This window comes from Protobothrops mucrosquamatus, unplaced genomic scaffold (genome assembly GCF_001527695.2).
Source record: "Protobothrops mucrosquamatus isolate PMUCROS unplaced genomic scaffold, P.Mucros_1.0 scaffold_11, whole genome shotgun sequence".
Classification (NCBI taxonomy): domain Eukaryota; kingdom Metazoa; phylum Chordata; class Lepidosauria; order Squamata; family Viperidae; genus Protobothrops; species Protobothrops mucrosquamatus.
The window spans coordinates 363,383-391,322 of record NW_015386087.1 but is presented as its reverse complement, the minus strand read 5'-3'; the positions used below and the strand labels follow the sequence as shown (position 1 = coordinate 391,322).

Below are 27,940 nucleotides of genomic sequence, written 5' to 3'. Positions count from 1 at the left end.
AAATTCTGACTGACTACATACAGTTCAGTCACATCATAGATGCTCCACCTCCTCCATCACAGTATATACTTAAAGACAATAATGCAAATATTTTAGTATACTTTCTTGTTAGCAAGTTCTAACTTGAGAAGGGTGTACCAAATGTTTTCCTTCATTGGGCTTTATCGCAAGTTACTTCAGAAAAACTACCCAGAAAATATAGAGCAGAAGGCACTAGCTGAGAACACTGACCTGGGAAAAAGATCAGAAACTGTCAAGTACAAGATATGCAGTTACACATATGGACAAGATGCACATTTGCATTGCTCTTCTGGACTGCATTATCCGTTGTAATGTAAGCTTTGCCTACTTTGTCTACAAAAAGAAAGAAAAAAGTCAACATCAATCAGATCTTGGATGTTGGTCACGTGGGAGTGAAACAAAGACACAGTCCTCAAATACACAAGGCAGCATAGATAGTCATGGTGAAGATCTATGAATAGTGCAGAAGGGCACTCCTTGTTGAGTAAAAGCAGTTCCAACTCCCTTGAATCTCTTGCAGACTGGTGACTTGGAGAGTCAGTGTTGCAGGGACGAAATGTATCTAGAAGCAGGTATAATGGGCAAAATGTCCCTGCCCTCACTGCTACAGCTTCTTGGACTGCTTGATCGAGGCAAAAATATCCAGCACAAGGGCAAATCACTGGCTGCAGCCCAGGGCAAATATCGACACCAGCATTGATATGCCACCAATTCACGCTAGAGCTAAGGCACACCAGGAAGAATCCTGTCTCACAGAGGCTGTCACTTCTGCAGTGGAGGTCAGGCTGACACCGGAGTAAAGCCCTTCCTGGCCAGAATATTTGAGTGTGCTAGTCTCAGGACTGGTGCTCTCGCCCCGGCTGGACATCACAGAAGAGACTGCCTGCAGCAAGGAAAAAAAGAACATTATTTAATGTTCAGTAAAAAGTAAACTTCAACTGAGGTGGGACAGGAAATGGCCAAAGCCTGTTCCCCCCCCTCTCTCTCTCACACACACACACAAACATATGCTAGTGCTGGTACTTTTCCCATTGCTCAGATGCTCACTTTGGACTGCAGCTGCAGGTGACTGATCGTCAGTCTGGGCTACAGACTACCCTGGAGAATATTCAGTACAAAGTTTCAGTGTAAATTCCAGGAACTGACCTTGTGATAACAGATCAGCCATTGGAGTGGAAAAACAGACTGACTGCTCTAGACAATGCGTACTGAGCTGCTTTGAATGATCACATCCTCGAAAATTCCGTTCTTTTAATCCTCGCTTCTTCTTTAAGAAGGTTAGCTCACATTTCACTATTTATTAGCTGCCCTTTTGGAACCAAGCCCACAATTTGCTATTAGGCTCCAAGAAGCAGCCATCTAAGACACCAGACGGGGGGCAAGCAAAGAAGTGGGTCTAACTCCCCTTCCTAATCCACTACCCAGATAAGGCATTTTTATTTTACCATGCCCAAAGCAGGCACTTCCCTGGGGTATCACCAGCTGTCAATTCTATGTCATTCGGCTGGGGTCCTTAAAGGGCTAAATCACAAGGCGGATGGAGTCTGAGGTTTCCCTCGAAATGGTGCAAGTAGATCAGCAACTATCCTGCCCAGGAGGTGATGTGCAGAGAAGAGGACATCTCCTGTAACAGTATTTTTGGTGCCATGGCTGAGGTCAAGACTAAATGGGGTAAACACGCCGATAGACTCGAGGGTAATCAAAGAGCGTTTCTTTCATTAGTCAATCGTTACAGACAGTCCTTGGTTTATTACCACAATTGGGATCAGAATTTCTGTTGCTAAGCAAGGAGGTTGTTAAGTGAGTTGTGTCTGATTTTTACAACCTTTTTTACCATGCTTATTAAGCAAATCATACAATCGCTTAGTGAATCTGGCTTCTCCCATTGACTTTGCTTGTCAGAAGCAGTTTGGGACGGTTGCAAATGGAACCTAGGGTTAGAGTTTTTTGACCCCAGGATGCTGCAACCATTATACTGTAAATACATACAGATTGCCCTGAAATTTTAATCAAGTGACTGTGGTATTCCTCTGATGGCCATAAGTCCGATGACCAGATGTAAGTTACTTTTTTCAGTGCCGTTGTAATGAATGGTAGGACTACCTGAACAGTCTCCTCCTATTTGCTCCTATCCTCTTGGATGGAAGATGTCCATAATCCTGGGATTAATTTAAAATGCCCATAATCAGATGCCAGTGATCATTTTGAGTCTAAATTTATCTGCCTTCTTGCACACTTCTTGCCTCAGTAACCCTCCTAAAGTTTTCACTGTCTGAGTGAATTAAAATGAGTTTCAGCTGAATATAATTGTTGTCTTTATGAATTTTTGCTGAATCTCCACATTTTCAGTACTGCTTTTGGCACAGTTGTCTAGAAAAACGTAATAAATCATTTCTATCCCAGAAAAAGAATGTGTTTTCTTCTGTCCATTAACAACTTTTCCAAGAACTGAAAAACACTAGTGTCTAAAACTTCCTTCCTATTCAGTTCTGAACATTATCTTTTAATCTTTCCTGTTAATTTGGAATTTTTCTGATTGGCAAAACAATACAATGCAATATATCTGGCTCTCCCAACTTGACTCCCTCCAATTATATTGGACTACTTTTTCCATTATCCCCAGTCTCCAGGTTTGAACAACTGTTAACAATGGATAACACATGGGAAGAACATCGCGCATCCAGTGGCTGTCAAATTAGAAAAGTCTAATACAAAACCCTTTCAAATCCATCTTGCTCTATCTTCAGCAATTTGTTCCTGATTGAGTGCCACCAGAATGGAGCATAGTTTGCAAAAGATCATTGAACACAAAACACTTACAATGCAAAGAAAAAAGTCCCATTATGAAACAGCACCAGAATTTAAAAGAGCTTTAAATCTAAACTAACCAAAGTGTGATTTGAAATGTGTATATCTTTACAGTTATGCACTATATATGCAACAAACCAACTTTTCTGTAGCAAAATCCCTTTTGCTTTTCTTATGGCCCAATCAAGTGTCTGGATTGATACCATCAGCTCATTTACATATGATTTTGTATGAGGAAATACTTTTGAGTTTTGGGTAATACTATTTCTTGAGAACACTCTGCCTTTGTATCAAGGTATAAAACAAGGGAAAGTTGTACAGATCTGAATTTGGTCAGAGGAGAGTTTTGCTAATATATTTGTAGACATTTCTAACAGGGTTGTGCAGAGATCCAGATCGAAATGGCAAAATTTAATTTTGGATGGGTGCAAGCTGTCAAGAACTGTCAAGAATATCTTCAAACCAGATGTTTCTTCTCTCAGGATCACAGAGGGCAGCTCTCTGAGTTGCTTCAGAGTCTTTCCAACAAGAAACCTAAACATGCTGATGGGGGCTCTGAATCATGTTTACCCTTCAAATTCAAATTCAGTTTTCAGCATAGCCCTAGTTTCATCCCACATTAATTGCATGAATGGCTAATTAAATTAAATGCATGAAAATAGGAGGAGGAAGGAGTATATGATACATTTGCCACCTTGAGTTACTTATAAAAATAATAAAAGCAGGATACAAAATGAATAAATACATACATACATACAAACACACACACACACATGCACATATACAAACATTTTTGTGGATGGTTCCATGGTTAATATGGGAGAAGGGCAGTGTGTGTCAAGGATGGAGAAGGCAATGATGCCAAGTGGACAGGAGAGCTTTATTTTACTGTAAAGAGTTGTGTGGAGCTCTTTGCTTTGTCATTTAAGTTAACCAAATTTTAGAGATAACGCCTAAAATTATTTTGCATTTTTTTGCCTCAAAGTTACTAAGTTTCAACAATACTGTAGTTAGATAGGTTTCTGAAGTTGAGTGAGGTTTTGAAGTGCAGTAGTCTATTTCTGCATTAAATTCTTAGGAGAATGTTTTTTTCACATGGCCAAAATGTTTAGAAGCCAAGTGATCCAATGCTTGGGAAGTCCAGTTGCACTAAATCTTGGCTTCAATATTATCAGGGTAGGCATAATTTAAGAAAGGATGACAAAAGTCAGTGCCCTGAAGTCAGAACATTGGAAATTTATGAAGGTTACCCTTAGTTTGACCTCTATTTGTGCCAATAATCTGGGTGGGTCCCTAATCTGGAAGGGCTTTATATGTGTTTTGATTTTTTTTTCCCTCGTCCTGCCCTGTCTCAATTTAGTTCTGTTTTCTCTGCCAGCACATTTTGGGCAGAGATGAGGATTTTTCTGATAACAAATCCTTGGGGTCAACCAGAAGAAAGAGTTTTTCCCAAGTAGGAGAGGATTTTGGCCAACTTGTGTCTCATCTCCGTCTACTCCAGACAAAGCACTTTTGATTTAAGGCTGCATGCTCAGTCTGTAAATTAATCAAATGCTCCTCACCATTGATACTTTGAGTAAATATTTCTAACAGCTCAGACTAGTTTTCATTGTTTAAACTGTATCAGTACATATACTTAATGCAAGCAGAGATAGCCACCAAGGAAAGAATGTTTCTTTTCTGTAATATGTCAAGGGGTAGGTAACTTTCCCTCTTCATTTGTTGCAATCAGTAACCTTCCCCCCTGATTTCCTGTAGGGGATTCTAATCTAACAAATGTGAGTGACATAATTAAGGGTATATTAATTATGTTATTATTGTAGCAGAAAATAAAAGTGAGGAATATTGAGAATAATGGAATGAAGTCGGAGAAAGCTAACTGCATTTTGATCCTAGTGAAAGTAATGGAAAAAAGAAAAATCAAAGGGAGGGAAAAAAAAGACCCAGTTTGGTATAACATGCTGGCCTAGAAACCAGGAGACCATGAGTTCTAGTTCCGCCTTACACATGAAAGCTGGCTGGGTGACTTTGGCCAGTCATTCTCTCTCAGCCCAACCTACCTCACAAGGTTGTTATTGTGGGGAAAATAGGAGAAGAAAGGAGTATTATATTTGATTCCTTGGGTTACTTACAAAGTAATAAAAATGGGATAAAAATCAAATAAATAAATAAATAAATAAAAATTACCATGGCTTTACCTAAGCCCTATATTTAATATATATTTAATATATTTAAACTAATCCAGCAAACCTGCTGAGAATAGTAATTGATGTATCAGGATAATCAGGTGCTAAACTCTCATTTTTAAAAAAGACAAGTTTCTAGTTCTTGTGGAATGAGATATATAATCTCCAAACAGAAAGAGAACAATTTACTTTGTAAGAAATGGATGTTTTGTGATAAGTATACTGTATATTGTATATATTAAATATAGGGCTTAGGTAAAACCATGGCTAATTTTTATTTATTTATTAGATTTTGATCCCACCTTTATTACTTTATAAGTAACTCAAGGAATTAAACATAATACTCCTTCCTTCTCCTATGTTCCCCACAATAACAACCTTGTGTGGCAGCCATTTTGTGAAAAGTCAAGTTTTTCCATGGCAGTCATTTTGTGAGAGCATCCATAACATAGTTCTAAAAGTTTAAATTAATCCTAAAAGGGCTGATTCAGTTACTTAGAGGGAGATGGGGTTTTTTTGGGGGGGGGGGACAGTAAAGTTGGAATATGTGATTCTTGTTAAATTTGTTAAATTTATTGTATAATCACTTTCCTGTACATGGAATAAAAGAGAGGGTAGGCTGTTACTAAATAATTAAAACAAATTTGTCACCTATTCATTGTTAAAGATATCTGGGACAGACTAAATGTCACCTTAAGAGAATAGTTTTCATTATACTGACATGTATTATATTTTGACTTAAAAGATAGCTGTTTGAATAGCCTGACTGTAATTTTTCTTCATTTGGTGAATCTAAAAAAATTAAGCATTTTAATCTTTAATATGAAAGCTTTAATTCTTATACAATATTACAATGATGCTTTTAAGTATAGTAAATCCTCAACTTAATGTTTCTCCATTGAAATTAATGTGTAAAAGTAATTCAGATTTGTACTTTTAATGTGGAATTGGATAGAGAATCTCATTGCAGAAAATTCTGTTGCTTGTTCTGCAAAATAATGCTTTGTTTTTTTATACAAAGCAGTAATTTTCATAGGATCTTGTTAAATTGCTTTATAGTGGCTTCTTTTGCCTCAAAAGCTTTCTAAAAAGATATTTTGAAAATATTACTACTAAGCTAAAAGAAGGTATTATGGGGTTGCAGTATTGGACAATGGATGGGAAGATCAATTGTCTCCAACTTTGAATGGTACCAGATGATAAAAAAATGTCTAGTTGAAATAAATGTAAATTTCTGGAAGGAATGAGTGAGACTGAGATGTTATATGAATACAATTACTGTACATTGTTTTATAATTTTTCTGAGAATTCCCTCCTTAGTTTCATTGCTGACTTTAAATGATTCTTGATAACAGCTTAAAGAAAGGATGTAGACTGTGTACATGGACAATATTTTAGCCTATGAATCTTCCCACCTGGGATCAGAGCCAATGTCTACTAGACAACTTAGTACAATGTAATATATATTATACAACACAATATAATATATAATGTACAATACAATATAATATATAATCCAATATAGTATAAATAAGATACGTGTCTGAAAGCAAACCTTTAATAAAGATGTTTGTAAAGTACTTTAGATTTACACTATGTTTGCATTTATAGGCAATTTCCTGAGAAATTCCCACTCCAGTATCAGCTAACAAACAGAACAGTTTATTTAGATTACTGTTATAATAGTAGATAAGATAAAAGTGGAGATAACATGAGCAATGGAAATCCACTTGCAAGTATGGATGTTATTTTATCACTTACCCCTGAGGCTGTTGTTTGTGTGCTTGGGGAAGCATTTTTTATACAGTCATCTGAGTTTGTAGAAGATGTGGAAGTTGGAGTCATAGGAACAGTATTATTGTTATTATTACCTGCAAAGGTAATAACAACAACCCTGTGTTAGAACAATTGCATCATAGAAAATTATCTGTCCCTGTTCAAACTCTTTGAGTATATTTACCAGAGCACGATTTTGTCTTAGCTATATTCTTTGGCTTTCGTTTCCTGGTTTGAATTCCCTCTTTTTTCATAGCAAGAGGTCGGGGCACCTAATGAGAATGTAGAAACATAAAACATTAAATTTCAGAAATTATTTCCTCTTAGGAGATTTATCAGTCTCCGTTAGACCCATTCTGCCATAAGCGAAATTACGCCATTATATTCAGCAGAATGATCTTAAGCCTGAGATCCTCTATTGTTTATTCTCCCCAATGTTTCCAATTATAATTGTTTTATTTTAAAGTTTAAAAATAAAATACATTAAAAAGCAAGAGCTCAGCCTCCCCGCAAGCTTTTGGCATTAGTAAGTCACTCAACATTTTTGTCTCTTCCTCCTTTCAGGACTACTTTCTGAGCATGCAAAATGTCCTGTATTTCAATAGACTGAATCTCCTGTCTGCCAAGGAAGAGAATCAGGACAACTAGAGAGACCACTTTGGCCTTCTACATCAGTCAGAGAACAATCAGCTTGCTTCTACCTCCTATGCTGGAGAGAACCTCAGCACTGGATGACACTACAGAAAGCACATTCTAGTTCCACCTGTTGTCCAAGGGAACAAAAGCAACATTCAAAGCACAAGTTCAGGAAGAGATTAGGCCACCTTGAACTGCACATGAAAACTAGCAAGATGCTCACCATACTTTTAAGCTTTGAAGAAGACCCTTTGAATAAACTTTTAAGCATCTAGTTAGCCCTTTCCATTGTGAATTTTGTTTCCTTCCTTCCTTCCTACCTTCCCCACACTTCCTTCCCATTAGATGTAGATTTATAGCAATAGCAATAGATGTATACATCACCCAATAGCTCTTAACAGCACTCTCTGGACAGTTTACAATATAGAGTATTACCGGTATTTACATATTGCCCCCAACAATCTAGGTCCTCGTTTTACTGAGCTTGGAAGGATGGAAGGCTGAGTCAACCTTGAGCTCGCTAGGATCGAACTCCAGGCTGTGGACAGAGTTTGTCTGCAATACTGCATTCTAACCATTGTGCCACCAGGGCTCCTTGGTATAAATAAACAATATGTGCATGGATAAAAACAGACATTCCTCTTCTGAAGCTTTCTTGTCTGTACATGATTAAAAAGTGGACCCTCTCAACTAGTCTCCTTTATTATTTTTCATTTAATAGCATTTAATAAGGAAGCTTATTTATTATTAGAATGTTTCTAACTGAAGGATACTTTAAAATGCATTTGTAATATATGAGGCCCGGCAATAGCAACGAAAAATTACTTCTGTTTTGTATTCAGTGTAGCTTTGCTGAAATATTACATGAGGAGGATGTGACAGAAAGGGATGCCATTTCTCTGTTGACATTCCCCTGTATTTTTTAGCTCTAGATGCAACTGCAAACACATAAAACAAACAAGCAAGAAAAGCATTCTTGTTCCTCTGGGAATTCTCCAGCAGGGTTGGATATGGCCTTGTATAAATCTTAACAAGCGTTTCCCCTGAGGATCAGTTGCACATGAAACGGAAAGAGCTCCTGAAGTTGCTGCTTACCCCATGAAGCTTCATGTACAGACCACAAGCATTGCACACAGGCTCTCCTTCTGCATTCCTGCGCCAAAGAGTGGTGGTTGAAGTATGACAGTTCGCACAGGACAAGCCCAGTCGCCTTGAAGAAGGCTAGAGAGGAAAACACAAGACAAGAGGAAAACATCAATGGCCCAATGTGTGACTTGACCTTCCTCCCCCACAAGCAGCTGCAGAAATTTATAAATGGGCCTGTGAAAAGAAGAGGAGGCACCAGTAAATAACAGGTAGATAAGGCAAGACAGAGATTCAACATTTCTCAAGAATAAAGGTCTCTATAGCATAAAAGCATTGAAAGTTTGAAACACATCTTCGGGACTGAGAATCCTGTTGTGTCTTCGATCACTGCTTACGCATTTGGTCCCAGAGCTTATCTGAGTGATTTCAAACTACATTTGTTGCTTTTTGTTCCCCTGGACAAAAACAAGGCCTCAGCTTGAGCATGGGTTAACTTTTCCCACTGAGATTCTTTACAGTCAAGAAAACGTATAAATTGTATAGACTACTAGAGATGATTAGTAATTAGCCAAGGATAAAATCCTTGCAGATTTTTCTCTTCTGGAATGGGCCATAACCACCCAAATGACTTTGATATCTTCAAATAAAGAATATAACTCTAAAAAAATACAAAACCATGCGGGAATATACTGTATAGACACATGTCTGAATTTGATAACTTCATAACATAAAATTTGGGACTTTTTACCATTTGTTGGTGAACTAGGACTCAGGACACAAGAAATTAAAGATTGTTGGATGAAATAAATGCAACATTTAGATTCAATAGCTGCTATGCATTAATAAGAAATTTAGTGGGAAAATATGTTAAATTCACACCAAATATTATACTTTGAGAAAACTGGCATAATATGTTTTATTATTGATACATTACTCCAGTTCTGGCTTCTTCTAAAGTGACTGCTAAAACAGTTCATTCTCTAAAAAATGTTGAAAATGTAATTACCAGTTTTCCATTTTGGTGGCAATATTGTAAGCACAACAATTTTAGAAAATGATGCACAATAGAATAAAACAACATTTTAAAGCTGAATTCCCTTTCCAATCAGCTGTTTTTTGAAATTACATATTACTAAACTTTACATTCTCACCCAAGTATATTGATTTAACTTAGTATATGGTAATGTCTGCAAAGTTATTCTACACTTTTTAATTGGAAAGTCAACATGGTTCTTTCTGCAGAAAAATAGCTAATTATAATTAAGTTCTAATTGTATGTCTTGATGTCCAAAATAATTCTGTATTTCAAAAGTGAATCTGACACAGAATTTTCTAAAGAATATGATGCCCATACTTGATATTAGTTGGAGTGATTATCTGAGGCTCAAGATTGAACTGTTGTGTTCTTGGTATTTTCTGCAAGAAAATAACCAAACTCAGAGTGGATAAAGAACCCAATAAAAACTACTGTAATTGTTAATCTCATTTTATGATTTATATTGCATTGATTATTGTTGATATATTATCTGGGTTTTATCAATGGTTTGTAGTTTCTAATACATTATAGTACATCCAGTTATTTAAAGCAAATCATTAAAATAATGAATTTTTAAATCTAATTTATGTTGTTTTTCCCTGTTTATCTATTTTGTGTTTAATTTTTTTTCTTTGATATTTTTTCTTTTCTTAAAAATGTTTAATAAAAAATATAATACTATAATGAAAAAATATAATGAAATATTCTTATAAACTATGTTCTACTATATTTAAATAGCCCTAGAATATTTTGAAATGTATTGTGTTACTGAAACCTTGATATGTGTTCATATTTGATATGTGTACATATTAAGTGACATTATTGTGTCATTTTATGTTAATTCATCTGCTCTCCAGTTCTTCCTAGTTCCCGCAGTATATGATCCGGTTATTAAAAAACAAACACTTCCCATTTGCACAAAATAAGAAATAAAAAGCAATAAGAGCCATGTCAAAAAGACAGTCTTCTGAACCAGGATGGTTTCAGGAAATTGTATCAAGTCTGCCCCCCAACTCAGAATTGTTTTGGGATCATCTGACTGTATAAATCACTTCCCTCTCTAGCCTGTGAGAGTTCTGTAAAATAAGCCACATTCCAATATGTTTTCCAGAAGTGGGCTTGCCTTTTAGAGGATAAGAGAGAGAATATCAGTAAACTCACACAGAACGAAAAAGGCCTATATTATAAACAAATTATTTAAGACTGTTGTCTGTGGTGTTTGAAAGCCAAGAGGCAGCTTTTCATCAGAAATAATTCTACAATTGTGGAGCTTATATCCAAAGAGTCCCTCTAAATATATAAAGTGAATGGGATGGGGTTATAACATTTCTTGCAGCAACTGATCTAGAGACAAGGAATTCCAGCTATATCATAAATCTGCTGTTTTGCAAAAGAATTGCAGTGTTATTTTTTTTTTTTTAAAGTGTATGAGTTGAGCTTTGCAAGCATATAAATACAGCACAGAAAATGTCATTCCAGGAAGCTGTAGTTGCCTCCTTCAAGGTTATAAAATAATGCATTACAGCAAAAATCACTTAGCTTAGGCAGCCTCATACATCTTTCTGCAAAAGGATCCATTGGCTTACTAGAAACATTTATGAAATTCTGGTTCTGTTAATCTAACCAGCATAACAAAAACAAAATAAAACTAGTCTGGCACTACTATTTTTATTATTATTACAGACAAAATTGCAATAGCCAACTTTCACTTATACAAAGAACTACTTTGTTTTATTTTTCTTTATAGATGATATCAGGTCTGCTATGGAAGATAACCAATCTTTCTGATGCACTTCTAGGGGCTACAAAAGCAACCACAGTGAATAGATATCATTGGATACGCTCTTAAAATATTATTTTTCTATTGTAATCAGGGATGCACTCTGTATATCTAAAAATGTTAAGTTACGCCTCTACTTAAGTATGTTTTGACAGATCACCTTGGCTGATCCTGAGAAAACTAAGCAGAGACTGGAAAAGGAGGATATCCCAGGTCCCACTGATTAAACTGACGGCATCCAGGAAGTGAGAGGGATAATTCTCCATCACAGCACCTACCCTCTAGAATTAAGGTCCATGTGTCCCTGCCCTTACTATAGCTTTAAAATCATGGTCATTTATTGCATTAATTAATTCATTAATATGCTGTAACTTGGTATGCTGTAATATGCTCAGTAACTCTGGGCAGTTTTAGCCTTGGCTTAGGGCAGTTGACCCTAGCCTAATCTCTCATAGGGTTCTGCACGCTGGTTTAAAAATTCACTTCTGGATACACAATCATTCTTTCCTTTGTTATACTGTTTCTTGCTGTTGTTAATATAATCCACCATACAGAACCTTCCTGGAGTCAGGCCGCCCTATAAATGTGACAAATAATATAAAAAAGGGTAGTAGACTAGAGTGGGATATAAGAAAAGATCCCAGAAGAAGCAAGCCAGTTCTATAACTAGCTAAGAAAACACTCTGCACATGTTTATTCCGATACCTGAAGTCAAATAAACTAAGGGAGACTCCTTTTCCTCAAGCAGCGCTGAGCAGGGGGTTGGACTAAAAGACCTCCAAGAGGGTCACTTCCAGCCCTGTTTTTCTGTATTCTTTATTCTGTAGAAAAATTCACTGGGATCTGCCAGACTGTGATTCTGCCTGTACTCAATGGATGTCTCTACATGAGAAATGTGCTGCAATGACTCAATAAAATAAGGCGATTGATGCCTTCTAATTTAAGGATGTTATTTATATTATTTACTATTATTGCTAAATGCTCTTGTTATATTTTACACAGATCAATAAAATGTATCCAACTAAGATAACAAAAATAGAGTGAACACATCCATTAAATGTTTTTCTAATGTTATGCTGTGCAAGCATATCATTTTTGGAAAAAGAAATATGAATTGCTAGGTATTCAAGGTTATCAGAAGCAAACTGGTCAGTGTTCTAATTTTTTTAAAAATGGCAAACAGTTTTGAAGATAAATTCATTCTCTGACTATGTTTAAGGCTGGCCGTCTAGTAAGTTTAACCTCCACCCAGATGTACATTAAATGGAACTGCTAAGAATGAACATCATAGAGCATTTTCAAATTGTATTGAAAGTAAAATAAGCAGACTTCACAGTTATAGGTACAAATTTATAGACTGATCTGGGTGGAAGTCTCCCTTAATTCAGTCAGCCATAGGAACTAAACAAGTAAATAAATATATATGTTTATATGGCAGTTGCTATAGAGAGATTTTTTTCTGATCTCAGTATGGCTAATTTTTGCTGGGTTACACTCAGTAAATGTCACAATATCATTATACTCTCAATTTTAAAAAAAACTCAACAGAATTTCATTTTCCAGATTCCAAGAAACCCATTTAAATGAGCACATTTTTCCTTGAACTTGGGTATGATATATCCCTTTCAAACTATTGCTACTGTTAGTAAACTATTTTTAAAAATATACAGTACTACCATGGAAATACAGCGCGGTAATGCATATCATATTTCTGTTCTTAAATGTTAACACGGACATAATTTTTCAGATATGAGTAATATACACCCGTGATCCCTCTTGTTTGCTTGTTTGAAATGCATGGACGTTTTAGGGAGCACCATGCTATTGCTGTAATCTCTACCATGCAAGGTAGGGCAAATGAATAGGAAAAAAAAAATGAGAAAGCATTCAGTTCCTTTCATTCTTTCTAATTAGATTATGCTGCACTTAATGAAATTAGGGAGATAACCAATTGCAAAATCCTGGCAGTGATTAACTTTGAAAAGCCTTCTGGTTTAAGGGCACTTCATTGTATAGACAATAATCTCATAAGGAAAGTGTGATTTTTTTTAAAATACATTGTTTCTAATTTGAGGGCATTATTTGTTTTTTGTTTGTCCTTCAACAGATTGGCAGAGATGACACATCTTAGATAAATAAGAATGGAAACAAAGTGCTGATTATTTGTATTACAACATACATTAAACAAAGTTAACACAATAATAGCTCACAGCTTGAAAAATCTGAAGTGAACTTGAAAGAGTTTGATATAAATTGTTAGCTCTTTGTTTATAGCTTCATGTATTTTAATATTTATTTTAGGAAAATATATGTAAAACTTAACATTTGCATCTATTATTTTACAAGTATCAGCTCATTTTAAAAACACTGTTTAAACAGCAAATCTTCAAATTACTGTTTCAAAATGCAACATTTTTAATTATTTCTTCTCAGTGTTGTCCTGCATACATTTTGCAAAAATATGTTTTTTCAAAAATACCAATATATAAAAACTTCTGTTATGATGCCATTATTATTCTATGGTAACCCAGTAGTAGGATATTGTAACTGGCCATATATCCCAAACCTGTTCAATAATGATGATGATGATGATAATGTTAAAGTTTCACAAAGTAACACAAAATGTCAAAATCTGGAGAAAAAAAAACAAGTTTGAAAGATTATGGCATAAATCAGCTATGATGATTCAAGTGGCTATCGGCACAGTGGGTGCCATACCAAAACATCTTGTCAATCTGCACATTGACAACATTTTCATCTGTCAATTACAAAATGCTACACTGCTTGGATCCACACATACACTACACCATTTGCACATCTAGGTTATTAGGAAAACTTAATGGGTATCAAGGCCAACACCAGCTAAAGAACTGGTAGCTGTAATTTCACATTGTTGTTAATATTATAATAACAACAATAAGAAAAGCAAGGGAAGTGAAAGCAGTGGGGGAAATACTGGAATTAAAAAATTGGGGAATAATGTACCGGGAGGTAAAGTTTCTTTGGTCTATTGATGCTTTTCATCTTTTCCTGCAAAATGAATTCCTGGGGACAACGGAGATGCTTCTTTTCTTTGCTCTTTCAAACTCCCATTGGGGCATTGGGGATTGGTCATCTGCCTTTGGCACAGGAAAGATCAGACCAGTCACGTGGCTTTTTAAAAAGACATCTCCTTAAAAATTAAATCTTTTTTAAGTCCCTTCAACAGGAATGACAACAGTTAGGGTTTACACATTTCTTGCATCAATTAATTTAGAAGACATTACAATAAAAATAGTCAGGAATGCTTGAACTATGTTTTGCAGATTGTCTCGTTCTAAAGAATTGGTGGTTTCTAATCCTTATGTACATTGACATACTTTAAATTCTTTAAAGACTTGAAAATCTCAAGGCTCACTTGGTCAGGAGTGAGCATCTCAGTTTTGGTTTCGAAAGAAAACAGTGTATTTGCCCCAACGGTTTGCAAATGAACACTCGTTAAGAGGACAGTATCTATACTCTTTTACTAGAATAAAGCAGGCAACAAGTCTATATGCTAAGCTCAACTGCAATCAAGACTTTTTGCTTGCTCTTGATTACCAAAAAACTTGCACCTAAAAATGTAAAAACAAAACAGATTTCTAAAAGGCTTCAATATAGTTTTGAAAGGAGGACAATCTCAAGAGTAAATAATGGTTTTTAAAATCAAAGTCACACCTGGTGCTCCTTATCAGAGCACAGAAAATTATGCTTGCACATATACTGTTCAGTTCTCACTAAAAAGGCTACTTCCTCAGATGCATCATGCAAGTGAGGTCAGTTAACCAAAGGTAAATAATGTGACCACCCATTGTTTGCAAAAGGATTTGCAGTATTAAATATTTTCAATATTGCATTTGTGTCTACTAAATCAAGCAGAAAGGCAACCTCAATACAGCATTAACTATATTTCAATACCAATTTCAGTACTATATTTCAGTGGTTAAATTTAAATAGGTATAGAGTTGAGTTCTTATAACATTGCTATCTTCACATGCAACCCCTATTTCTGTTTTATAATTGTTCGACACCCGGGGTCACCTTGTCTAAAATGCTCAGCTATATTGTATAAATTAAATAAATGTTTTATCAAGGGTACAGTAGCTATATTCACACAACACAATAATTATTTTATCTTACTTTAGACATGGCTTAAACTGTCATGGGAAGCAAAAAAAAATTAATTCAATAACGTTAAATGGGTTGTGTAATGCCAGCTCCTGAGTTCACACTGGACTGTTTTTTAATGTTATTAATAGACAATTTATGGGTACAACTTTAGAGAGGAAACAGAACTATAATACTTCTATCTCTGCACCATCAACGCTACTACTCACCACTCTCTTCTGAGGTTTGATCAGGGGCCTACTGAGGCCATTCATCTTGGTATACAACCCACAGGCATTGCAAAGATAGTTGCCAGTCCCATCTCTTCTCCACAGGGGGGTCTGGATGGAGCCACAGTTGACGCATTCCCGGCTCTCATTCAGATCATCCAGGAGATCTACAACAAAGGCAGGCAGGAAGGCTGGATTAGCATGGAAGTCAAGAGGGAGGCCCAGTTGAAGCACAGTTCAGCTATTTTACCTCCCCTCCCACACACACACACACATCCTCACCAGAACTCCCCCTCCAAATGCAAAGAGGAGTCTTCCATCATCATTGCTTTATAGAAAATATTACCTTTATCTCCCAAATTGTTTCAATCACAGACAAAACCTCTTCAGTAGGAAATCCCCATGAATTTCCATGTCACCAAACTCATGAGGTGAGACAACACCCACCCAGCTATGTTTCCAAAGTAGGAGCCCTAGTAGGAGCGCCTTCATGAGGCAACCTTATTCATGTTTTCCTAGGACCAAGCCTACACAATAGAAGTAATTGCAGCTAAACATACACAGGCTTCCAGGCTGATCTTAGTGGAACAGATTTCTGAGTAAATAAGAGGTAGGATAAACCTATTAGCCCTTGTTCACAAAGGTGCAATTAATTAGACTCTGTAATCTGGTCATTTTGATCACATATTAATTTATTACATATGAATAGCAGAAACAATATTAAAATGTTGCCATATTCTTTCCCCTCCCCTCCCCTCCCCTTGACATGACTTGATGTGATAGGAATTCCATTCTAATCTTGCTCCAGCTCCTATCAGACTCTCTTCTATTCATTCCCCATGGAGATATTCTGAGAAGCTTCCCTTTTTTCCCCCCTTCCCACCTTTGCAACTATGAGATAATTACGCCTCAGCCTCACACTCCAACTTTAACTATGCAGCAACCTAAATTCGGTATCCAGATTCTCTCCCCTGCCCTCATTTGGTGGAAAAGTCATTTCTGGCTCAAAATCACTGGGGAATAACAGAACAACAGAGTTGGAAGAGACCTTGGTGCTCATCTAGTCCAGGGGTCTTCAAACTTGGCCCTTTTATGACTTATGGACTTCAACTCCCAGAATTCCTCAGCCAGGCATGCTGGCTCAGGAATTCTGGGAGTTGAAGTCCACGAGTCATAAAAGAGCCAAGGTTGCCTACCCCTGCCCTGGACTATCTGCTTTATCTCCGCGTTTTCAGGAACGGAGCAGGGAACCGATGAGTCATCGGGACGTGGGGGGGAGGGCTCGAGGGGGGGTCTTTGGCCACGGAGGAAGTCCCCTCCTCCGCTTTCCCTCCGCCGCCAGGCGTTATCGCCAGGAAATAGAAGGCAAGTCCCGCCGCCCCGGAGCCTTCGAGATCTCCGCGGGGCTGCGCTCTTCTTCTCCAGCCCAAACGGGAGGAACTCTCGCCGTCTACGCTGAAAGCCGCCTGGGCTGGTCGGGTCCGAGCGGCGGGCTCCGACGGGCCTCCTGCCAAGGTCCGCCTGGGCTGCCGCGAGCCGACCGACCGGCTGCTCCTTTTCTGCCCCGCAGCCCGATTGAGACGCGGGGGCTCCCTTATCCGAGCGGGAGCCGGGAAGGCAACAGCTGACGCGCCTTTGACTGTTAATCGGTCTCTTTGGTGCCACCGACTCGGCCTGATCCTCCCGAAATGCCCGAGGTTGTCTGAAGAGCCTGCCCACCGCTCAGGGTCCTTAAGCCCAGATCTAAAGTCCCTTTGCTATAACGGGAGAAAATAATAATAACAATAAGGATCGTTTTTCCCCTTCGGCCGGAGGGGCTCCTAGATCCGGCCTGCGATGCTGGACGGGCGTCTCCCGGTCTGGGTTATTGCAGCCCAGATTTAGGAGCTCTACGGAAGCCGGCAGGGGTAGGCAACCTTGGCTCTTTTATGACTCGTGGACTTCAACTCCCAGAATTCCTGAGGTTCACGAGTCATAAAAGAGCCAAGGTTGCCTACCCCTGCGTCCAGGAGGTTTGGGGCTTCCTTGCTGTGGATTAGGGTCCAGGACTCGGAGCTCACCAAGTGGGGAGGGAAGAGGATTGGACAGCCAGGAGGAAATAGAAAACCTCGGCGCCTGCCGTCGGTGGCCTCCAAACCTTGGCCTGGCCAAAAGGGTTTCCTCTCCAGGCAGGAGGGCGGTCGCTGGACCCTGATTTCTGTCTTGGCCTCTCTCCAACTCGCCCCGGCAGCGGCTTTTGATTTTCTATGCACCGAATTGGCGGCCCTCAAGGTAACCCAAAAAGCCAAGTCGGAACATGGATCTCATACTTTAAATCAGTGTTTCTCAACCTTGACAATTTTAAGGCATGTGGACTTCAACTCCCAGAATTCCACAGCCAGCATTGCTGGCTGTGGAATTCTGGGAGTTGAAGTCCACATGCCTTAAAATTGTCAAGGTTGAGAAACACTGCTTTAAATCAAGATCGCCTCAACCCTGGGCATCCGCAGCTTATCAGTACAGATAAAGAGGCTCAGGAGAAGGAGAAGGAACTCAGTTGGGACCAGGCCCCACAGCCCTGGGGAGATTTGAGCTGCCGGGTGGGGGAAGGGTCTTTTAATTCAAGCAGAGTCCAGCCTCCACCGCCACTCCCTGGGCTGGACGTGGGCCGTTCGTTGGCCATTCGGTAGAGGTCAGACCATTCTCCCCTGGCTGGCAGGAAGGCTGAAAGCACAGCGGCCCTACCCTACCTTGGAGCTCCCTTCCGGTGCAATGCGATGAGTTGGCTTAAAATCCGGTGACTATGAGAACTCGCCAGGCAACTGGGTGGACTCAGCAAGCCACAGTCCGGTGAACCACAAGGATGACCCCAACCAAAGTTTCTGACATTTCCGGATGTCTGTCTTTGGATTTGTCAAATGCTGTAATTCTTCTCCCCCCCCCCCCGCCCCTCACCTCCGTTGATGGAGAACGATAGTGGGAAGAGACTGGAACTTTTTTCCCCTTTTCGGTTGATCTGAAGCTGGTCCATTGACTTCAGGCTCCAGAAGATACCTGGTTTGAGATTCAGTTTACATTCAGTAGCCTCTGGTGGAAGGGTTTGCCCAACAAACTCCATTAAACCTTGCAAGAGGAAGCGCTGGAATCTCTATGACTCATTTCCCAGCAAGCCTGGTCTGCAAAGCTTAAGACTCTCTTGAACATAAGTAAAAAGTTCCAATGAATTTCTGGGGAAAGATATTTTACACCTCCCTTCCAAATGGCTTGGATTGATTGGTGATTATGGTCTACTTTACATTTCCAGAATAAATTTCACACAGGATCCAATCTGGGTCAGTCATTTCACACAATCAATGGGAAGCGAGCACACACAGCCACAGCCGCTTATTTGCAACCTCACAACCACACTGAGTTAACTTAAATGTGGTAAGTAGGTACCGCATACAAGAGTGGAGGAGAAGGTCTAAATCCCAAATAAAACGACTGCACCTCGGTTTATTTAAGTGATTTTGGAGAAAGGTGAGAAAAAGTGAGTTCCCAGATGCAGTTCCCAGGGGCCCTTATTTCTTACAGCAAAGACTATCAATTTCCCCTTCTTTTCGCACACATCTTTGGGATCGAGCTGAAAAGGTGTCCGGAACATATAGAAGGTCGGGGAAAAATGCTTCTTTTCTGCCTCAGTAGGCACCTCCTACTCGGAAAGGGACCTATCCCAACCTCTGGAGCCAAAGGCTTGCTTCATCCTAGGCAAGCGCCTGGACTACCCCACGGCCCCATGGGAGGAGGGAGAAGAGGAAGCTGCGTTCCCACAACCTGGCAAACCCTGGCTGATGGCGTTCCCCACTTTTTCTGGTTCCCTTGCCATGAAAGAAGGCCGGCTGCCTTCGTGTGTGTATATAGAGACCTTTGGAATGGGTCGGTCTGGCGTGGCGGGAGCTTCGCCTCGAGGGAGAGCCGAGTGCCTGCCAGCAGCAACCCTCTCTTAGCCCCCCCCCCCCGCCTTCTCTCCCCGGGCGCTGGTCCTGCCCCCCTTCCTTGGCACGCCAGGCGGCCAGGGGAGAGTTTTGGGTCTTCCCGTTTTGGGCGCAGAAATAGGGAGCCGGAGCCCCGGGACGCTTCCGCCGCCCCAAGCGGTGGCCTTTAGAGAGGGGTCAGACACGGCGGCAAGGAGCCGCTACTCCTTCTGGGCTGCACGGCGGCCGTCTGGCCGATCGCGGATTCGCTTCTGCATTAGAAGCAGCCCGGTCTGGGCTTCCAGGAGACCAGGGGACAATTTGCGGAACTATATAAAAGTTCTTCGAGGAAACGATTATTTCCGCTTTTGGATCATAGTAGCTAGCCATCCGACAACTTTACATTTTGATCGGATTTAAGTTCCCACCTCTATCACTAAAACGCCATTAAAAAAGAAGAAGAACTTTACAGGGAAGGCTCCAAGAAGCTATTGCTGCTGAGTTAATTTTCCAGATCCCACTATAACAAACTTGACTGCTCGCTAAAAATAATATCAGTTACTTTTGAAGAGAGTGTAATTGCAGCTACAAGATAATACATACGCATTCCAGTACCAAATGTGTGCTATCCTAAAACAAATTAAATCTTTGTTTTGGGTGGCATTTTTAAAGAGAAACAAAGCAATGATTTATCGATAATTTTTAGTGCCGAGTTTTCTGAAAATGAACATCTCCAGAGGTGGATTACATTTTCCATAGTTCATTGTGGTAGCTAAAGGATCTGGACAACTGCCTTTTGGAAATTTAGGGAAACCTGAATAAGAGCCTCCATTCCATTTAGAGGATTCATTTATTGCATTTCTGCAGGCTTTTGGATAATTAATGTTTAAATGTTTGGGTAATTAATGTTTTAATTACAGGGCAGCTTGTTTATTTTCTGAAGATTTCTCGGAGTCCTTGATTGTAGCGTTACAGTAACTTGATTAATCAAATAATGTGTATTTTAGTTAAAATCCATTTTGTAAGTGGTTTCAATGTTCAATTTATCCCATTTCTTGAGAGTACCTTAAATGATTTATTATGAATTATTCAGGCCAGGTAATCAAAAATACCTGGTTTATTCTTTCAAGCATCTATAAATTGAAGTCAGTATCTGTAGATATATTATTTTGGTTGTGGTCACTGTATGGTACAGCAGTGTTGACTTTAATCACCTGGCTGATAGATGGCTTTAGAATCAAATCTGTGAAATGGCTTGTATCCTAATCTAAATAAATCAACACAGATCCTAATACAGAAGCAAGTGAGCCTAAGGGTCACACTCTGGAAGAACTGCATTTAGTTAAAGCCAATGATACTAAAACACCTTAAATCATTTTTCAGAACTGCACTATTGGCACATTTTAAAAGAAAAATATTTAATGTGTTAATAGGTCATTATTGCTATTATTATTTTACAGGAGTTTACCATGTTCTAAGCTCGCCTCTTACATGGCAAATAAAAAGTAATTTTTTTCAACTGATGATCTCCATTAAATATCCCCTCTGAGTCTGTAGCAAACAATATATCTTGCAGAACAAAAGGTATTTTATCACTACTATCTATCATTACTTGATTTCATATAATTCCCTGAAGGATTCGAAGGATTGTCACAGCAACATTGTCCTGTAGAAGACCACTGTGATTTGATCATTCATTAAGAGAAAAGAGATTCAGTAGATTAAGACCACTAATTATTCACAATTCATTTCACTTGAAGCCAGGGCCCTTCGGCTTCAGATGACACTTGCCGTAGGCCATCCCAGCTACAGATGTAACCCTGCCTTCTATTCAGATCTCACTACTTGACCCTTAGGATTGTAGCCTTGTATGGAGAATACCAGAATTATTTATTGTACCATGAATGAGGTCTTGTGGGTTAACAAGTGACTTAGTCAGATGCTCTAAGAAGGTGACAAACACTTCTGAAAGAAACAAAACCTTGAAACTTCTAAGTATTGTATGTCAGTCCAGTGTAGGGCCTATAGCTGTTAAGAGTGAAAGATAAATAGTAAATGTCACTGTGACAGTAACAAACCACAGACTCAAGTTCTTGGCCACTCTGGGAGCACTGAGCCTCCCCAAGAATTTTCAGTAACACCAAACTTTTATTCAGAAGTTTAGAAGCTGAGAAAACGTATGTGGCAGCCAGCCCCAAGAGAAAGTAAATCCATAGTCAAGTCCCTCCAGCTGGTTTAGAATCGATTTTTAAAAGTTTGTTGCCTGAGACAAAGATTTATTTTTCAGATATTTCAGGCAAATTCTGGGTGCTTTAGTAAGAAGTGCTTTTTAAAACCTTTTCAGCTAGTGGAGTTGTTTCCTATCTTAACTGACTCCGTAAAATGTTTAATCAGAATCCTCTCATCCATATTTCTATGTTTCTAACTACTCTGGAAGATTGGGCGGCAGGGGGGGGGGAGGATTTGAAAAATCCTAAATATTTCTAGGGTCTAGCATTTTTGGGGCACAGAATGGAACTGTGATCAGGACTCCTGTGTTTGTAAACTATTTTTAAAGAGAACGTATGAGTCAAGTACCTTCTTTATTTTAAAAGGTTTTCTTTTGTCATTTCATGCAGAATTATTGGTTGTTAATTATTTGGGAAATCGTCCTGAAAGCCTTTTCTAAAAAGTAAGCTTGGGCATTGAGAAAGAAGCAATGTTTGTTTTAAAAGCTTACCCAATCAATCAATCTGCTAAAAAAGCAGGCGGTTCACTCAACTGAACTTTAGCCAGTCAACAACAGCCTTAGTTCTTTTTTTTTTTTTTTTTGTTAGGGACACGTCGCCTAATTGTGGAAGGACTAATTAAGAGCCCATCCCCCACGCCAAGAGCCGAGGTGGACATAACCTGGTTAATTCCGACTATCTGCAGCCCCTCAGCCAGGGGTACCCCTGCCTGGCTCGAAGCACACAGACGGTCGCGGGGAAGAAGGGAGGATAAATCTGGGATTTTCAAAAGAGGGTCGGTCGCGAGAAGGGAAGCAGAGGATCCTCCCCAGAAAATGCCCCGTGGCAGTCTTAGCACAGAACCAGGTTAAGGGCAGGCACTGCGGCTTAAAGTCGCGGCCTTGGGCAGGGCCACGTTCTGCCCGGGGAGGTGGGACGCGCTGCCTCCCGAAAAGACCCCAGCCGCTTTTTTTCGGGAGTCGGTGCCCTTGTATCATCCCAGGGCTTTCTCCCGAAGAGAGGCGCAGGGACCCCGGGTTCAATCAATTATCCGGTAGGCCCAAAAGGGGCCGTCCGGACTCAAGGGCGGATTGCGGCTTAGCAGCTCGAATGGCCTCTGTTTTTAGGTGCCCCATGTTCTTAGGCCGAGAGACGACGTCGCGCTAAACCACGATCGGATAAACATGGTTTGAGCGAAGTTAGCCACCACTTAGGTGAGAAGTAGTCCTAGGCCAAGGGGTAGGCAAACGTGGCTCTTTTATGACTCGTGGACTTCAACTCCCAGAATTCCTGAGCCAGCATAGCTGGCTCAGGAATTCTGGGAGTTGAAGTCCACGAGTCATAAAAGAGCCAAGGTTGCCTACCTCCTGCCTAGGCCATAACTAGGCCATAACAAACTAGAACCACTACTTCTGTTGTTCTCAGCGCTTCGGGTGAACCCGCCTTCTAGCCGAGAGGGCAGCAAAACCTGCGGCGCCGGAGACTCAATCTTGCCATTTCCAATCGCCGCGTCGGCATCGATCCTCTCTTAACACCCCTCCCCCTTCCCGTTTTGGGTCACCTCGACGGCGCCTACCGCCCTGCGGCGACCTTTGCCGCGCTGTCGGCCGATCCGCGGACAGCTCGGCTGCGGAGCTGGGCAGACCCTTTCCTGGGCCATCTGTTTGCTGGCGGGGGGGGGGGTCTCGGAAACTGGGGGAGGGGGGACAGCAGGGCTGGGAAGAAATATACCCTGGTTAACTGGTTTTCTTTCTTTCTTTCTTTCTTTCTTTCTTTCTTTCTTTCTTTCTTTCTTTCTTTCTTTCATATTTCTATGTGTATTTTCTTCCCCACATATTTCCCGAGGAGGGGGGGGTAATATCCTGGTTGCGGTCGACCTATTTCGGCAATTAAATTTCCTTTAATTTCTCCAATAACGAAAAGAACTCGTTTCTGTGTTGCCGCAGCCGAAAGTCGCGTTTGACCGCAAAGGTTAACGTTATTTTAACATCGTATAATCTTGGGGGGGGGGGGGGGGGGGGGGGGAGATCGAAGTTCAATCATTTGGAAATCTTGGAAAGATTGCTGCTATACGGGCTGCAAAATCCTTTTTAAAAAATGCGAATTAGTGTGTATGTGGAAGTGGCATTTGAAGATTGGACTCCTCGTTCCAGATTCAATTAACAATGATCTCTTTCTCATTAAAATTCTGTGAAATGCACTGGATGTATCATTTTCCAGACCTGTACTCCCCCTCAAACATGTTAGTTTCTCATTTGAAAAGAGGGTGGAGGAGTGAATGCTGAAGTTCAATCAGTAAAGTATAGGGGGTAGGGCTGGAGTAAATACAGCAATGCACCTAATTCTATATTACATATGATAGGAAGATTTGCTTTTTCAAAGTATATTACTGGAACTAAGCACTCTGTCCAGGGGCTGGCTGGAGATATTCAAGGTGTGTAGATTTAATTAAACTCTTGTTAAACACTCGACTTAAAATAATTGATTATCAATGAGTGATAAGTAGTAACCTGAAATTTCTGAAAAATTATATCCCATTTCCTTTTTTTTATTTATGAACAGAAGAAAAATTACCATGAGACATTTAACCTTGAACTGGTTCCTTTTAAATCTATCCTAGTACCATCATTTACTCTGTTGGCAATAGGAAAAGAAAAGTAATAATGATATATAGTAGTATTCAGGTTTTCAGATGCAGAAATCAAAATACAGATTTGTCTCTGATAAAAACCTCAAGTGCCCCAATAATTTTATTAGTTCTTATTTGCATATTGTTCTAAAACTAAAATCTAGAGATACTCAGGATTATTCATTTTCTCGCATCTGGGATTTTAAAAAAAACTTCATCTCATAAATTATTCAATTCTATTTAATTTCCTGGGTTCTCTATCTTAAAATAAAAGGACATATCCTAACAGATTCTTAGAATGATTAAAATATTTTCAGCAACAGGCTAAACCTGAGTTAGCAAAACACAGTTGCTAACCACATATAACAGGCTTTGCTCAGACAAACAGAACACACTACAGTGCAGTATGGCACAATGGGAAGTTCTGCTTCACACAACATGTTGAGCTGACATCTGCATTCCCACATCACAGTTCAACCACGAAATACCCAAACCCATTTTAGTCTTGTCAAATCCCTTGTGTGAACATCCCAAAGGTGTGCTGTCCAGATTCCCACCTGTTTTTGGGGACAGTAAGTTCAACTGAAATGTGTATATTTTTACTAAATCACTTGCAGCTTTATTATAAGATTGCCTCCTTGGATATTTTTCCTCCACACAGACAACAGGACTCATAATACTTCTTCCAAATCAACTTACATTGAACCATACATAGCCCTAATGCTCAGTCCAGGCCCTGAAAGACTGCAGAGTGAATGCCAAGGCATTTTGAATAAATTTAATGGGCGGCTTCTTATCTGGGAAAATAAGCAAAGCATCGGCTAACTTATGCAATCACCTCCCCAACTCCATGGAGCCCTTTTGTTGGGGGTGGGGTGGGGTGGAGTGTCTTTTCTAACATAGCATTTGAAAGAAAAGCAGACTCATCCCTTGCTATCTCTGCTGGCTCCACTGAGATAATAGAGAATCCCCCTAAATTTGCTCCTCCATTTGGTTTTAAAAGATCTTGTGCATTTCTGGTTCCTCTTTCCCCTAACTTTGGGGCTCACTACAGAGCTGGCCTCCACAAATATATTCCCCCCCCCCAACATTAGGACTTCAATGTGGTCTTCCCTCTGAACTGCTCCTGTTTCTTTGCATTGAAGGTCAAGTTGGCACTCCAAGATAATATCAGGTCTCAAGTCTGTGGTCCATGTATGGGGCTGGAGGGGGTCCTGTGAGGATAAGGAGGTTCATTCTTTCCCTGCTTTGCCCCTTCCCAGATCACCACTTATAGAGAGGGTGTTTGCCTGGGACAGGAAAGGCCCCTCCGTTAACATATTTTTCATTCACTTCAATAAATCTAATCAAAAAACTTTCCATATTCCTGTTTATTGGATTATGGACTTCAGTGAAGGGAAGAAAAGGGAGAAAAACTATAGTGAGAATTGTGGGATTCAATTAAGCACCCTGCATCCTCCAGGACCCCTCAGAAGCTGGATGCATACCATACATTAAAACATAATTTGTAGCTTAGGGTTAGTGCATTATGCAAAACATATTTAATTATGACTAACTATGCCCGAGGCAACAGTCAAACTCTTAACAATCTCCTCCCTCTTACAAATACTTGTGGCTTTTCTAAATTTCAAACATTGTTCCCCTCCCACCTATTTTTGCTTTTCTATAGATATCATTCCACTATAGATGCCATCCCAATGGCTTTGCTGATAGGAAAGGAATTTATCCCAATCACATACCCTCACTTCTGACAATCTGGATACAAGGCCCATAAAAAGGGATTCAAATACTTAGAGACCTCAACCTTCTCTCACTATAAAGAGACACAAAGACATTAAATACCTGCTTCCAATGTCACCAAGAAAAGCAAGGGGACCTGATTCTGAAGCCAGGATGCCTGAATCCTTCGGAAGGTTTGACAGCTGCCTCCAGAAGAGTAAAAAAGTGAACATTCCCAGCTACTCTCAGTTATGGGTCGCCTCTGTGAGTGTTGAATGCAATTTGATTACCACCAACTTTGGAGCCCTTTTCAGGTTGGGGTGCTTCATATTGGCCCCGCTCCATTGGTGGCTGGGCTGAACCCACCACCTTTTTTCACCCAAAGAGCAATGGATAACTACTCTGATTTGATCACACGGTATAAATTTTTCTGGTGCTCAAGTGTTTAACGAAAACCGGTGGCTCATTTACACCATGCTTCGAGCAGTTTTAAATCCACCTAAATTCTCTGCGGATTTACTCACATTATTTTGCTCCAGGCTTTCTGCAATGTGCCTCTCATTTATCCAGCCATGCTCATAACAATCGAAACAGTGGTAAAATAGGAGCAATATAACATCGAAAAGGCAAACAGAATCCCGAAAAGCATAAATCATAAAATAAAGCCTGCCAACCACCACCGGGCCCACGAGAGGGTCCCTGCATTAACTGGCAAGCAAACCCCATTTCGTCCTTCCCGGCAAACCCAGATTCTTTCCTTCCGCGGAAAAGCTTCGCCGGGGGGAGGACTTTTCTCCGGGGCCCCCGTCTCGGCTGCCCACCAGCCCAGCCTGCCCCGGGTCCTTACCTGCGCTGGACGGCCTCACGGCGAGGGTGGCGGCTCGGCCGGGCAGGCAGTGCAGCAGGGAGTTGTCGAAGGGACTGGCCCAGCCTGGCGGGCTGAACTGGGCGCCCACGTAGGGGCTGTAGTAGGATCCGTTCAGCGGCCGGAACTGCTCGCGCGGGCTGTAGGCGGCCGGCTCCCGGGGGCCGCCGTTGGACGCCGGGGGGCTGCCAGCCGGGTAGGAGAAACGGCCCGAGGCTGGGTGGGCGCATCCCCCACCGCTGCCGCCGTAGGAAGGGGACGGGCTTTCCGGGGCGCCCTGCGGGGGCCAAGCGGACGCTCCCCCGGCCTGTCCCGCGCCCGAGGGATTCTGGAGGTAGGGCAGCATGGACCCGACGCGGGTGGTGGGCACGTAGACGGGAGATCCGGCCGTGGAAGGCATGAAGCCGCCTCCGCCGCTGCCCGGGGACGTGCCGTCATAGGAGCCGCCCTGGAGGCTCTGGGAGTGAGGGTGGGCGTGCGGGTGATGGTACATGTCCTCGACGGCGGGCGGCGGCGGCGGAGGCGCGGGATCCGGGCTCAGCTTGGCCGAGGCGCGGCTTGACCAGATCAGTTTGTTGGCCTGATCCAGGTCCGCGAAAAGGAGCAAGTCCTCCCAGCTGGGCAGGCTCGAGGGCGCCGCGGCCGCCGCCGCCAGAGACACAAAAGGCCCCAGCAAGGCTCGGCCTTCGGCCAGGCCTATGGGCTGCGAGGTGGAGAGGGCGCCTCCGGGCTCCTGCTTGAAGCTCCTGAGGCTGGGCGGGCCCCCGCCCCCGCTGGGGGAGCAGCCCGAGGACGAGGACGGCGACGGCGAAGGGCCCGGCGCCTCCCGGGGTGCCAACGGACAGGGCGAGTCGTCGGGACCGCAGCGCTTCAGCAGGCACCAGCCGCCCTCGGCCAGGGCCAT

General features: G+C 41.0%; 1 protein-coding gene across 1 annotated transcript; it reads right to left on the bottom strand.

Annotated features, from left to right (window-relative positions):
- Positions 1–27,940, bottom strand: GATA6 (GATA binding protein 6). The gene is made up of 6 exons (XM_029284917.1): positions 27,019–27,940; positions 15,685–15,851; positions 8,523–8,648; positions 6,976–7,063; positions 6,773–6,886; positions 1–900 (listed from the first exon to the last, which is right to left on the bottom strand). The coding sequence occupies exons 1-6, from the start codon at positions 27,938–27,940 to the stop codon at positions 734–736; spliced, it is 1,584 nt and encodes a 527-aa protein (XP_029140750.1). The 3' UTR covers positions 1–733.

What these genes read in the sequence shown, in the direction of transcription:
- GATA6 (XM_029284917.1), bottom strand. Translation starts at nt 27,940, where the DNA reads ATGGCCCTGGCCGAGGGCGGCTGGTGCCTGCTGAAGCGCTGCGGTCCC. An exon ending in CGTGAGGCCGTCCAGCGCAG is followed by an intron (nt 15,852 to 27,018) that starts GTAAGGACCCGG and finishes CCTTTGTTGTAG; the next exon opens with ATCTCCTGGATGATCTGAAT. An exon ending in AACAACAGCCTCAGGGGTAA is followed by an intron (nt 901 to 6,772) that starts GTGATAAAATAA and finishes TGCTGCAGGCAG; the next exon opens with TCTCTTCTGTGATGTCCAGC.